Source organism: Lampetra planeri, chromosome 16 (genome assembly GCF_965212315.1).
Source record: "Lampetra planeri chromosome 16, kcLamPlan1.2.h2, whole genome shotgun sequence".
In the NCBI taxonomy this organism is placed as follows: domain Eukaryota; kingdom Metazoa; phylum Chordata; class Hyperoartia; order Petromyzontiformes; family Petromyzontidae; genus Lampetra; species Lampetra planeri.
Genome location: NC_136122.1, coordinates 4,126,617 through 4,139,531, shown reverse-complemented (window position 1 = coordinate 4,139,531; position 12,915 = coordinate 4,126,617). Strand labels below are relative to the sequence as shown.

The 12,915-nt window shown below is 51.3% G+C and overlaps 1 protein-coding gene across 1 annotated transcript in view; it reads left to right on the top strand.

The window, feature by feature from the left end:
• The window catches only part of LOC144722942 (switch-associated protein 70-like), a 69,232-nt gene that overhangs the window by 33,050 nt on the left and 23,267 nt on the right, over window positions 1-12,915 (top strand). Inside the window, exons 2-4 of the mRNA XM_078601372.1 lie at window positions 984-1,124; window positions 9,520-9,705; window positions 12,049-12,306. Of these exons, the coding sequence (XP_078457498.1) occupies window positions 984-1,124; window positions 9,520-9,705; window positions 12,049-12,306 (585 nt within the window). The remainder of the gene's footprint in view (window positions 1-983; window positions 1,125-9,519; window positions 9,706-12,048; window positions 12,307-12,915) is intronic.

Here is a 12,915-nt window from a genome sequence, read left to right as displayed (position 1 = left end):
AGCGTGGTGAAGTATAGTCAAACAACCCCCGACAGTCTATTGACAAAGGGCCGCACATTATATTGAGATGACAGGTCTCTCTGAATGCTACACACATTCATTTCTTAAAAAGCGTACTGCGCTTACAATAAATAATGAGCTCACCAAGTTTGATCTCAAAACGACAACGCAGGTTTCTCAAATCCCCTGTCCCCCCCAGCAGTAGACAATGGGCACAACCCCCAGTCGGTTTGCAAGTTGCGGTGTGGTGGGGCCACGTGTGGGTACTCACTGCCGCCACTTTCAGGACGTGTGTCCGGCATGGAAGGGTAAGCCGACGTTTCCCCTCGATCGCGGTGTTTCTCAAACTTGTTTGGCCCTCGGACCACTCAGCTGATGCAAACATTTCCATGGACCAGCAACCCAGCCAGCCAAGCCCGCCGCTGGCGTCCACACTGATTCACTTCTCTCTCTCTCTCTAAATGGCAGTTATACAAATTATGCACATTACAGGAACATAAAACGTTTTTATTACACAGCTACAATGTTTATTTGTGGCGGAGAGGGGGGGAGGCATTTAGGTGTCAGGATTCGTCTGGTTTCATCATTTACCTAATTACAATTATTTTGGATTAAATATCTCCAGTACAATGTTAATGTTCGAAAACAATTGGTACAATAAACCGTGTCATTTCTTCCGGATCAACTGGGGTTTGCATCACAGCCCCGCGGCCCACCACCTGGAGGACCGCTGCAGACCACTCACCGCTGGTCCCAGGGACCACAACGCTCTGAGAACCACTGGGCTAGAGGGGCTCTCCAGAGGAGCTCTCCAGAGGGGACCTCTTCTGCCACCAGTGCTGTGGGCAGGACATCGCAGGGCCGCACCGTGACCCGTCCTGCCGGCCGATAGATCTCGAGCGTCAGTTTCTGTGGCATCTTCATCACCAATCTTGTTCATCATCCTCATCGCCATCGATGCCCTCTCGCCCGCCCGCCCGCAGGTGTTATCCTACAACCTGTGCACGGTGCTCAACGTGAGCCACGACCCCGTGGCGCTGGAGGCTCACTTCCGCGATGACGACTCGGGCCCTGTGTCCAGCCAGGGCTACATGCCCTACCTCAACACCTACATCCTCGACAAGGTGACACCTCGTCACACGCACGACATGCCTTAACGCCTACACCCTCGACGAGGTGACAACCTCATCACGAGGTGTCACAAGGTGACAACCTCGTTAAGTCTCCCTTGGTGCCCGGCGGCCACGCTGGTACCTTGGGTCTCAATTATGTTCGCGCCCTCCTCCATCTTCTACCGCTCAGCTACCGCTCCCCGATCCCGCACTGTCCGCCGCGTTCCCTGAGCGGCGTTTCTCTCCTGCGCAGGGGCCGCTAAGTGCAGCTGCATCCGCGTAGGTTTCTGTCGTCGTCGTCACCATCAGCCTCGATAAATCAGTTGCTCGATCAAGGCCTCCCTAAGACCTTGCTGCATTGATCTATTGATTTAAATGAGATTCATACACAAGAGATGTTAACTAACTCGCCTGGTATGCAGGAGGTATATATGGAGTTTGCGTGCTGAACCCGCGGTCGTGTGGATTTTTCTCATGGTCCTCCAGTTTTTCCCTCTACATTCAGAAACATGCGTTTCGAGTATTTGGCTTCTATAGATTTCCACATGATAAGCCACTTCACTGGGCTATAATTTGTGGCCAGGTCACTTCAGAAAAATAGCTATATAGCTCAATGGGCCTTACATGGCAAAATAATAAAATAGTTTAAAAAGTTAAAACCGTGTTGATAAATGCATCAGATCGTGCGTGTGAGAATTGGCATAGAGTGCCATGCCTACGTTACGGTTAGGCTCCTGTGTTGAAACGTTAATCGACACACAAGACAAAACTGTTACGATGCCGCAGATGAGACGGTGCGATAGGACTACAGTGAGGGAAAAAATATTTGATCCCCTGCTGATTTTGTACGTTTGCCCACTGACAAAGAAATGATCAGTCTATAATTTTAATGGTAGGTTTTTTGAACAGTGAGAGACAGAATAACAACAACAAAATCCTGAAAAACGCATGTCAAAAATGTTATAAATTGATTTGCATTTTAATGAGGGACATAAGAACGATCCTCGAATCAAATCGTGACCACCAACGTACAGATATAATGCTTCGACTGCATACTCTTGCTCACCAGTTGCATTGCGAGAGAGCACAGTCGCTGTGAGCAATGCAGCCTCCAACCGCCAAGATGAGAGCAGGCCTTTCACGACTGTTGAATAATGCCTCAGCGCGGTTACTGATGAAGAGATCAAAACGTTATCATCATGAAGATTTTGCCCAACCCAGGGGTCAGCAACCTGCGGCTCCGCAACCGCGTCCGGCTCTTCAAGAACCGCTTCGTGGTGCCATTTAATTAAACACCATCACCGTATCTCATGTTCACCCCACAGTGCACTGCGGCTCCTGAAATGTTTAGAGTTTTTGTTTTTACCAAATTCGAAAAAATGGCTCGTCTTGTTCTTTTGGTTGCCCACCCTTGGTCTAACCTGTTGGAAGTCAGCTGATATTGTTCTACGTATAGAATCGTCCTTGCCACAGGAATGTGGAATTTGTCCTTGTGCTTATTATACCCATAACCGCCTCGGGTGTATAAACACTGGCCAACACATTCTGAGCGGGACCCTCCTGAAGATGTCAATCAATCAATTAAACTGTATTTCAGTTGATTTCCCCTTCCCAATGGAATCGTCAGAGAGCACTTCGCGTGCAAACATAACATTGCGTCATTAAATGATGGCATACACAAACATCGTCAAAACTATACACGGTTCAAATTACATCAAAGAGAGCCTCTCATCGTGCCTTTCAGGGACGCATCCCCCGACATAAACCGGTGTATCTCTGTACTGTAAATTCATAGCGGTTGTAGACATCGTAGCCAACACCATAGCAGTCCCGCACAATGGACGTGATGCATGGCGGGGTGGGTGAGCAGCAGTCCGTTTCCCAATTCAGCAGGGAGACATTTTCACGAAGACTGGAATTAGCCGACGGTAAAAACGCTTGATTGAATTTTCCACGTCGGTGCGGTACACATATATATATCTTGCATGACGCAATCAAGGTGACAAGCTAGAAGATCGTGTAAAATGTAGCCACGGTAAATGGTTTCAATGAAAGCGGTTGTGGTGCAACCCGTTCAGTGCAGTGAGCTGCCGGTCATTAAACTTCGGGCCCGCAACGTGGCAAGAGAAATGTAACCGTTCCTTGGCAAAACTTCATCTTTGATTTAAAAAAAAAACTATTCCCAGTGCCTGCTCAACATGAAGATAATAACATTTGTTTTGTTAGAGCCCCCCCTGTGGTTTTTGAAGTCACAGCACTGTTCACGTGTAAAGAGTAACCAGGACAAAATAACTGAAAGTCACCCATTGATTGGCACGAGAAAAAAAAAAACCTCAAACACGTTCATCAGTAACACTTTGTGCGTGTGGCATTACAAGGAATAAAATATAATAGGCGACGTTTCGGGCAATGGCCCTCCTTCTTGGCAGTTGGAGTTGTCACGGCAGGTACTCAAAGCACAGAAGTCCGCTGATGAAGCGGCAGCCTCGCTCGACCCCTGCGCTCGCCACCTGACGAAGCTCGCGGCAGTTTCGAGCCATGAAGCTGCGCCGTGGCCATGGCCCAAGAAAGCCGAACGAACCGATGATCAAGCAAACTCTCGGCTCACTTTTAGCGTTCGAATGGGCGCAGCCTCATCCTGCCTCGTACCCCCAGTGGCAGCAGTTGCGAGGGGCTGGTCGAGCAGAAGCTCTGGCCGTGCAAGCGCTTGGCTTGCGCGGCAAGAGCAGCAGCAGCAACAAAACCGCTTCTCTCGCGCCGCGCGTCCGTTCCCTTCTGCTTGGCATTGCCCCCTGCACCAGTTGGCAATCGCTCAGGGCTCTCCGAAAGAGCTTATCCCGTCCATGCTCACAAAGACTCCTTTGTTTTCCGTTCACCCTCTCAGCGCCGCGGCGAGTGGCCCTGCGAGACTGACGGCGCGCACGCTAAATGTGGCGGATCGCAGATCGCGTCGGGGAGGAGCGCGCTCCGCCCGCCGTCAGAGGGCGAACAAAGCAGGCGGCGCGGGGGGTAACGATTCCGTGGCGCAGCGTTGAGCTGGCACCCCTGGGAGCCTGGGGTTCGAATCCACCGGTGGTAACTTTGTTCATGCAGTCGGTGTTTTTATAGTAAAATAAAAAAAACTGACGACAAGTGGACGAGAATCGTCGCACGTGACGACGATCTCCACTGCTTCTCTAACGCAGACGCTCGCGCGACCAACTGGGACGCGTCTGCCTCGAGACGCAGATACGTTTGCGACGTTGTTACGAGGCTACTCTGCTCGTAAAGGTAGCCACAGATGGCCTGATCCGATGGTATGGGCTGGCTGGTGGGCGGGAGGGATTGCATCCCCTCTCACACCAGCGGTGAATAGCTGAGAGTTGGCTACGCACGGCGGCGCTGCAAGTCGACTACGCTCGGAGAACGATTTAAATGAAAGCCACCGTCTGAGACTGTGGCTAGAATGCCACAGGTTGTCGTTGACTCCGACGGTAAAGGTGCGGCAGCCCTGCAACTGCTCGCTCGCGCCACTGCTGGCGGAAGGGCCTGCATTAGAGGGAGCTCTGGGGAGGACGCCTGGAGGGTGTTTTGCCCAACTTCTGTCACGCCGGGCCAGAGACGCCTCGGGAGACTTGAGGCCGTGACTAAAATGGAAAATGCTGAATAAATTAACGCGGCCGGCCACCAGCGTCCCTGAGTTGGTGGTCTCAGCTCGGTCGCCATTGACTGCACAAGAACAAGTCACTGAAATAGAGACATTTGTTTGTCACTCAGCGAGGCGCTCTCTGGTTTTCAAGGATTAGCTTTCATTGTTTGTCACGTGTGCGTGCACTCTTTGAGAAGCAGATTTAGCGCGAGTGAAAAGTATTTTCATTTATTTCAAAAGTATTTTATTTAACTAGTTGAGGACTCAAGCTTGAGACCAGGATAGAGTCTCATTTGGGTGCCAAGGTGGCGACACGTTCACCACCTCGCCTGCTACGCAGGAGGTCGTGGGTTTGATCCCGACCCTGACGCCTGCTGTATATTTGGACTTTGCATGTCTCTCTCCCCGTGGTCGTGTGTATTTTTCTCAGGGTCCTCCAGTTTTTCCCTCCACATTTGGAAACATTCGCTTCGAGTATTAGGCTGATATAAATTTCCACGTGACGATAAGCCACTTTGTTGAGCTATCATTTGTGGCCAGATCGCTTCTGAAAAAGAGTTACACAGCTGTGGGCCTTGCCTGGTAAAATAAAATAAAAAGTTTAGTTTTAGTCTCATTTGCAAGAGTGACCTGCGGTGCATTAGTCTGCAGGTAGGGGGTGATGATTTGCTCTGTGTAATCCCAATTGAGTAATTTGCGGTCTATTTTTTTTTATTTGGACCCTTACAACGAGACACGCGGTGGCCTGCCCTTGCAAATTACCTCAGGGGGATCTTTAACGTCACCTGTGAAGTAGACTGCGCAGACTATTGTTTTGGTAATTCAACCCCTGAGTAATAATCGGAGTGACTGCTGGCTTCGAACCGCGAACCTCCGAAACAAGCGCGAAGACACTACAGCTGGGCGACGTTACCGCCCCGGTATCATGTTTGAGCGCCATTCCGTAACCTTTTCCCGTTCCGATGACGTTCGTGTACGTCATCAGAACGGAACCTGAATAAAACAATTTATCAGTACCGAGGCGGCCATGCAGGAGGGCGTGTGGCACAGTTTGGCGCCAGCTATCGTAGAGTGCAGTGGGTACAAAGTCTTTAAAAACAGCGGCGTTACGCCTTTCTAAATAAAATTCATGCTGAGCCACTTACGCATTCTGAGATTCAGCGGTGAAGAGGACAACACCCACCCTGCGACTTGCAGACGTCTCGAAATGGGAAAGGGTTAACCACCGTGTTTCACGTTACGCTGCTCGCAGGGAGAGTTCCAAACGGAAGGGTCTTCATCTCATGCCATGCCACCTTGAGCCGATTCGAATAACATTGTGAGAGAGAGGCAACAACATTATTGCATGCCGGATTCCTGAACAAAAAATAATATTACCAATGGCAAGGTACCAACAACGTCCAGTCACTGTCGGCCATCTTGCAATCGGATTACAGTTACCGATCGCTGGTGTGTCACCTAGCTTGTCGTGTTTCATGGCATCTACGATTACGTTGCCTTCCCTTGAAAAAAAAAACATTCCAAAAATAACAAAAAGTGGGGGGGTGGGGGGAGTTAAACTAATTATTTGGTGATGCTCCATTGGCAGTGGTGTTGGAGCACACTTGATTTGCGTGCCACGAAGAATGGCCACTCCCTGAAACGTCGCCTATTATACTTTTAGATTTGAAGCTTTCGTGACTGCAGGAATCACGATCGAAACGTCGAGATATATTATTATTTTATTTTTTCTACCTACGTGACTTTACCGAAAGAACCAACGAGAATTATACTTTTCTTTTAAGGCCACACCGGTGTTTTTGAGGAACGCGTTGAGCTATTATCTTTGTTCGTGAACAGAGGGCGTGCCAGCGGCTTGGGGTGACACGAGGACAGAAGCAGCAACAGGGAATGCGCGCAGCTCACGACACAGCGCCAACGATGATCGCAGCGCTGACGTTTCCGACGGTAGCGTCTGTAGTGGTGATACGCGCTGGCAGTAGGGATCGTGTGGCAGCGCGTGGTGATTGGCTGTGTATTGGTGACGCGCGCTGACAGTGACGGATCGTGTGGCAGCGCGTGGTGATTGGTCAACTAGAGTGGGTGCTCACATCGCGGTCCGCATAGGCTCCGTCCCCCCGGGAGCGGAGGACTATAAAAGGCGGTGCGCGCGGGCGCTCGGGGAGTTGGTAACCAGTGAAGACGGAAGACGGAGGAGGAAGAGATAGGGCCCTGAGACCCCTAGTCCCGCTGTCCTTGTAAGGGCCGGGACCCTGTGTGGCTCAGAGGCAGGACCTTGGGACCCGCGGCCGGACGTCCGTGTGAGGGCCGGGCTGCGGGACCCAGTGGTCGTGATCCATACCCAAGCTGGGGTGGGTCTGTAAGTTCCCCTGGAAGCTACGGGGCTGGAGAGCCCGTGTGTGTGTAGCCGGGTGGAACGGGTAGCGTGAGCTGTAGTGACCACACGTGTTATTGTGGCTAAGGAAAGTGTTAATAAAGTGTGCTACCCGTCAAGTGGTCTCCCGCCGTAATTTACAATATTACACGTCAAATAGTTTCCCCATTCAAACAAAATCTTAAGGACCCCGGCCAGAGCAGGAAGCGCTTTCTCTTCGTCATCTGAGCTTCTGCTGAAACTGAGGATGCTGGATTGTGGTCTCCAGCGCAACGCTGCAGCCATGTCAATGTGGTCAGATTGTGAACAACAATAACAACGTCGTCAGATTGTGTTCTACAACAACAATAACAACGTCAGATTGTGTTCTCCAACAACAACAACAATAACTCCGTCAGATTGTGTTCAACAACAACGTCGTCAGATTGTGTTCACACAAACAATATGTTAATGTGAAGCAAATAATGAACATACGTAATCAAGGAATCTCAGCGTCCTGCTTGGATTACATTGATTTACGTTGATTGTAATCGGGACGACCCTCCCTGTGTCGCACTCATGCTGCCCTGTAGCCAGTGCCGGGGACGTCTCGTGACGGCGTCTGCCTTGGAGCTGTGGGGTCACTGCTACGCACTCTCGTGCCGACGTTTGTGCACGAGACACAGAGGCAGCGCCGACGAGATCCTGGGTTACAGATCCCTTCATGGACTTGCTCCACTGTATCTCGCCACGCTTGTTCCTTTCTACGTCGCCTTCTCGCCCTTTGCCGTCTCACTCTGTTCCTCCTCCTGCTTGTGCTCAATCCACGCTCTCGCTCTCTCTCTCTCCCGCTCTCTCTTCTCGCCCCCTCACTGGAACAAACTTCCCCTCCACATTAAGCAGTCACCTTCGCTCACTCGATTTCACTCCTCACTGAAAGCTCACTTATTTTCCCCTAGCACACCCCTTACTCCTCCTCAGAACCACTGTTCCCTCTTCATAGTCTCATCACATGGCTATCACTCACCACTCATTCAATCCATTCATCATCATTTACTACCATCAATTCACTTTCACCGAATCCACACATCACAGATTCGCCCACTGCCTCCTCTCATGTATTTCATTCGCCTCATCTCCACCATTGGATAAGGCGCTACATATATTCCTTTAAGACACAATAAGAGTTGATTTAAAGTTTTCGTGACTGCAGGAATCCATACTCTTTGGTTCATTCGGTAAAGTCACGTAGGTATAAAATAAAATAAATCACGACGTTTCACCTGATGACGGACGCTTGTGTTGCGCCCGAAACGTCGTGATTTATTTTATTTTATACCTACGTGACTTTTCCGAAAGAACCAAAGAGTACGATAAGAGTTCACAACGGGGTCAGACAGAGCCCTCGTGGTACGACCGCGCTTGATGGCAACATTTTCCCCCGTTTGGCAACGTCCGTGCTAAAAGCGTGTGCCGCGTGCGGTCTGCGCACAGCCGCACAAAAGATGAATCCCTCCCACGGCACAGAGTCCGGCGATTTGACAGCTGGTGGTGACAGCGCTCTTCGGCAACTGAAAGTCCTGGGACGTGGAGCTATGCAGGACAACCACTTTTGAGAGTGACCTTCTCTGCAACATAGTGCCGTTCACCACATGGCAGTCAAACCGATCTTTTTTTAATTCTCAGAATTTGTACTTTGCAACAAATTTAAAGGACAAAAGTACTTTCAACGCAAACCGGTTGTCTCGGTGCGGCCGTTGGTGACTCGTCTGAGACCCTTCAGCTCGCCGCACTTGAGAAGACCCTGTTCAATCACGGGTGGCGGAAACTCGGTAGTCGAACCCAGGACTCTAGGCAGCAGCCGTGGTTCATCGCTCGGACCTCTGAGCGGCCACCGCCGTCGCAGCGTTTCACAAAAGCCACTCGTGGCTGCATTGTTGACATTGCAACCTGCGGACGGCGCCGCTTTCGCAAGGCCTCACACGGTTACTTAAAAGTCAGAGCGACTCTCCCCCGGGCGGCACTCATCACCACTGGCCGCCCTGAGCCAGTGGTGGAAATCGCTGCATTCCCAACGCCAGAGACCCGTCTATCTCAAGAACAGCCGAGGTCGACATCCCACCGCCGAATGGGGCGCATTTAAAATGAGACCGAATGCCCAAATAATATTCCTGGCCGGGTGGCGCTGTGCCAAAGGGCTCTGGACAGGCTCACGGTGGCGAGATGTCAACTAGCTCGCCTGGTATGCAGGAGGTCACGGATTCGATCCCGACCCTGATGCCTCTATATTTGGAGTTTGCAAGTCTTCTCTCCCCGTGGTCGCGTGGATTTATCTCCGGGTCCTCCGCTTTTTCCTTCCACATTTAGAATCGACACGCATTCAGAGTATTTGGCTGCTACAAATTTCGTGTGGTTGTGGTGCGCAGGTGCAGAAGGGCGGCTATGACAAGTGCCAGTTCGACGAGGTGTGCTGGATGATCGCGGCAAAGAAGAACTTCTTGCGCAACCGTGCCGACGCCGCCATCATCAGCCACAACGACGCCTTCAAGCTCTGGAGGATCTTCAACTTCCTGTCGGAGGATACGTATCCACTCATCATGGTGCCCGAGGAGGTGAGCACAAACTCGCGTGTTACGCCCCGAGCAGTCGGCCGCTGATGCCGCCGCAAGGGAGGAAGCCGTCGCTTCCTTCCCCGTGCCAAGTCTCGCAACTGTTTTTCAGGCAGCTCCTGTCTTTACCGGTCTCCTTTTTTGTGATACGCCACCGTCTGAGCTTCAGGTCTTCCGCTTGGTGGCTGAACTGGGTGCCACCTCGCTGTCTGTCTCAGTGTGCGTGCCCTCCTCTGGCACGCATACGCGTCCCACCCATCACAGCCGTCCGATTCCTGTTAACGTCCGCAACAATGCTTTGTCGCGACATCATATGCCTCGTGCGTCGTGCAAATCCGCAAGCATTCCCCGCGTGCACCGATTCAAAAGGGCCAGAGGCTTCTTTAGAAATTATTTTTAAAGTCCCTTGCTCTTTAAACTAAATAAATAAAAACGTCACGCGTGAAATGCTAAATGTCAGCGAGACCCACAGGCCGTCGTGGAGGAGAACCGGTTTTTGTTACTACGCGCAAAATAACTCAATTATTTAAGCGTCTGGCTAAATTAAGTGCCCAAACACACCGCAAGGGCCACCGCCTTGCCGGCTGTGAGACGTCACGGCTGTGTTTTTGTCTCCGTGATTTTTCGTCACATTTTCAGACAGCTGCGGCCCGGTGATATGGCCGGGCCGAGCCGGGCCATGCCGGGCCGTGCCACCTGTTGCGGGGAAGTTCGCGGATAAAGACCGGCGGCCGCCCTGGTCAATAGCGCGTGGCTGCATTAATCACAAAAACGTTTGCCGCCACACTCCATGGTGGACGTTAAAGATCCAGTGACGTCACTCGCAGAAGGCCTGGCCGTTGTGTGGTGGCGGCAGTAGCGGCGTGGTCAAAATTTGCCAAATTTGAATAAAATTGGCCGGGAATTGGGGTGACACGCGGCAACATAGCTCCCTTTTGGCAAGCTAGGCCCACAGTGCAGGGTTATCATGAAGGAAGGCGCTATGTTTCAAAGGTGGATATACGTACATACGTATGTTGAACTTGTACGTGCGGTGCGAAAGAGGTTCAACATGGATATATGTACGTGTGTATGTTGAACTTGTACGTGCGGTGCGAAAGAAGTTCAACATACATGCATATATTAATCGGTGAAACATAGCTCCTTCCTCGTGATATTCTTGCACTGAGGGCCTTACCTGGCAAATAAATAATTGTATTTATTTTTTTAAGAATCGCATGAGAGTACCAAATGTAGTGGTCAATCCACGATATCTGCTTCAGTTCATGTCGTCGTGGTTCACTTCGGCCATTAGCTGGCCTAACTAACGTTAGGCTCCGCCTGAGCACTCCAAATCCCGCTTTGTTTGCAACACTAATCTTGTACTCCTTCCGAAATGAAATAATAAAACCTCACCTCATTTTTTGTTAACATTGCTTGACGGACAGAAGCATGTGCATTCGGCCGGTCGGCACGTGTCATAATATATAAATTCATCAAGTAACATAGGTGGTTACTCACCTGATGCATGAGATAATTAGTGCATGTAAGAAGCAAATGTCTAGGATTTATAATCGTCGTACGCACATGTAACATTGAGGCAAATTGTGCAAACCTGTAAAAATGGGACAGAACAATTGGGAAACGATGCAAAATGGGAGAATAAAAGACGAGGCTGGGGTGCGGTAATAAGTGCAGAGTAACCATAGACTCGGCCTGGATCTGCAGCCCCGAACATGGGGCTGTTTTATGCTGTGAAACAACACGTCCTGACTTTTGATTGGAACGTCAAAATAGAACGTCGATTCTACAATCGTGTTCACCGAGTCACATCCTCTCACAGTAGAAAGAGATCGAAGAGATGTTTTTTATTTCACCAGGTAAAGGCCCACCGAGCTATCATGTAGCTCTTTTTCAGAAGCGACCAGGCCACAAATCAAAGTTCAGCAAAGCGGCCTTATCGTGTGTATATTTAGAGCAGTAGCCAAATACTCCAAACGCACGTCGATTCTAAATGTGCAGGGAAAATGCGGAGGACCCGGAGAAAAATCCACGCGACCGCGGGGAGAGAGACCCCCACATATAGAGCAGCAGTGGTGGGACTTACACCAGGAGTGGAGTGAGTGAGCAATTGCGGGAGGCACCACTGCCTCACAACCAAGCGCTCACGCCGCAGCTCATTAACGTCGCTGCTTCTACCTTCTCCCCACCGTCCCCGTACCATTTGTGCCAACATCCCCCCCCCCGACCCCTTGACCCCATGCCCCTCCCCGCCCGCACCGCCCCTGGCGTGCTGCCCCACCGCCCTTACCCCCCCCCCCACCGCATCCTCCGCGCCCGGTGGTGGGCCCACCGCTCCCCCGGCAGGTGGAGTTCCTGCTGCGTAAGCTCGTGGCGGCGATGGGGGGCGACTGGCAGTCGGCCGAGACTCCCGAGCTGCGCATGCTGCTGGGCGGCAGCAAGCGGAGCAGCTCGGCGGAGGAGCGGGGAGGAGGCGGCGTCTCCGTGTGGGAGCTGCTCTCCTTCCTGGACGCCCAGCCGCTCACGCCCGGCCTCGAGCCGCGCGCCGTCTCCTTCGCCATCGACGACGTCCACGAGGAGTTCCTCCTCGACGTCATGAAGAAGGTGCCGACACCCGTGCCGCGCCAGTTCTCCGCGTGGGTCGCAACGGATAGGGCGGACATCTCTGAAATACTGGACATCTGTGGAAAAGAGCTTGGTAGCTCATCGGATTCCTCCAGTATCAAGATCTTGATTGTGGATGGGACGATGGATGGGTTTCTCGCTTTGTCGGGTTGACTGGGTTTTTCGTTTTTGTTACGAGTGGTTGGGTAGTCGGATGGGTGGGGTGATATATGCACGGATGTATGGATGGACGAGTGACTATATGTTGAGCTTCTTTCGCACCGTTCGTAGCCAACCGTGCTAACCGGAGGTGTGGGGGAAGGACCACAAACGAAACACAAAAAGCAGTTCTAAAGAAGTGATGATTTAAAAGAGCATAGCTCCAGTGAATTCCTAATATCGGAAGGAAGACCATTCCAGGTGGCCGCAGAAGCGCATCTGAAAATGCGCAATGCGTTAACCATCTTTGATCGATGGCCGGCCAAAAGCTGCTGCAGGGATTTATGAATGGTTGGATGGCTGGATGGATGTTAGTTTGTCTGTGTTTGCATGTAGAATGGCTGGCTCGCTGGCTTGTTGGCTAGATCGTTGGAACTTCGTTTTTTTCAA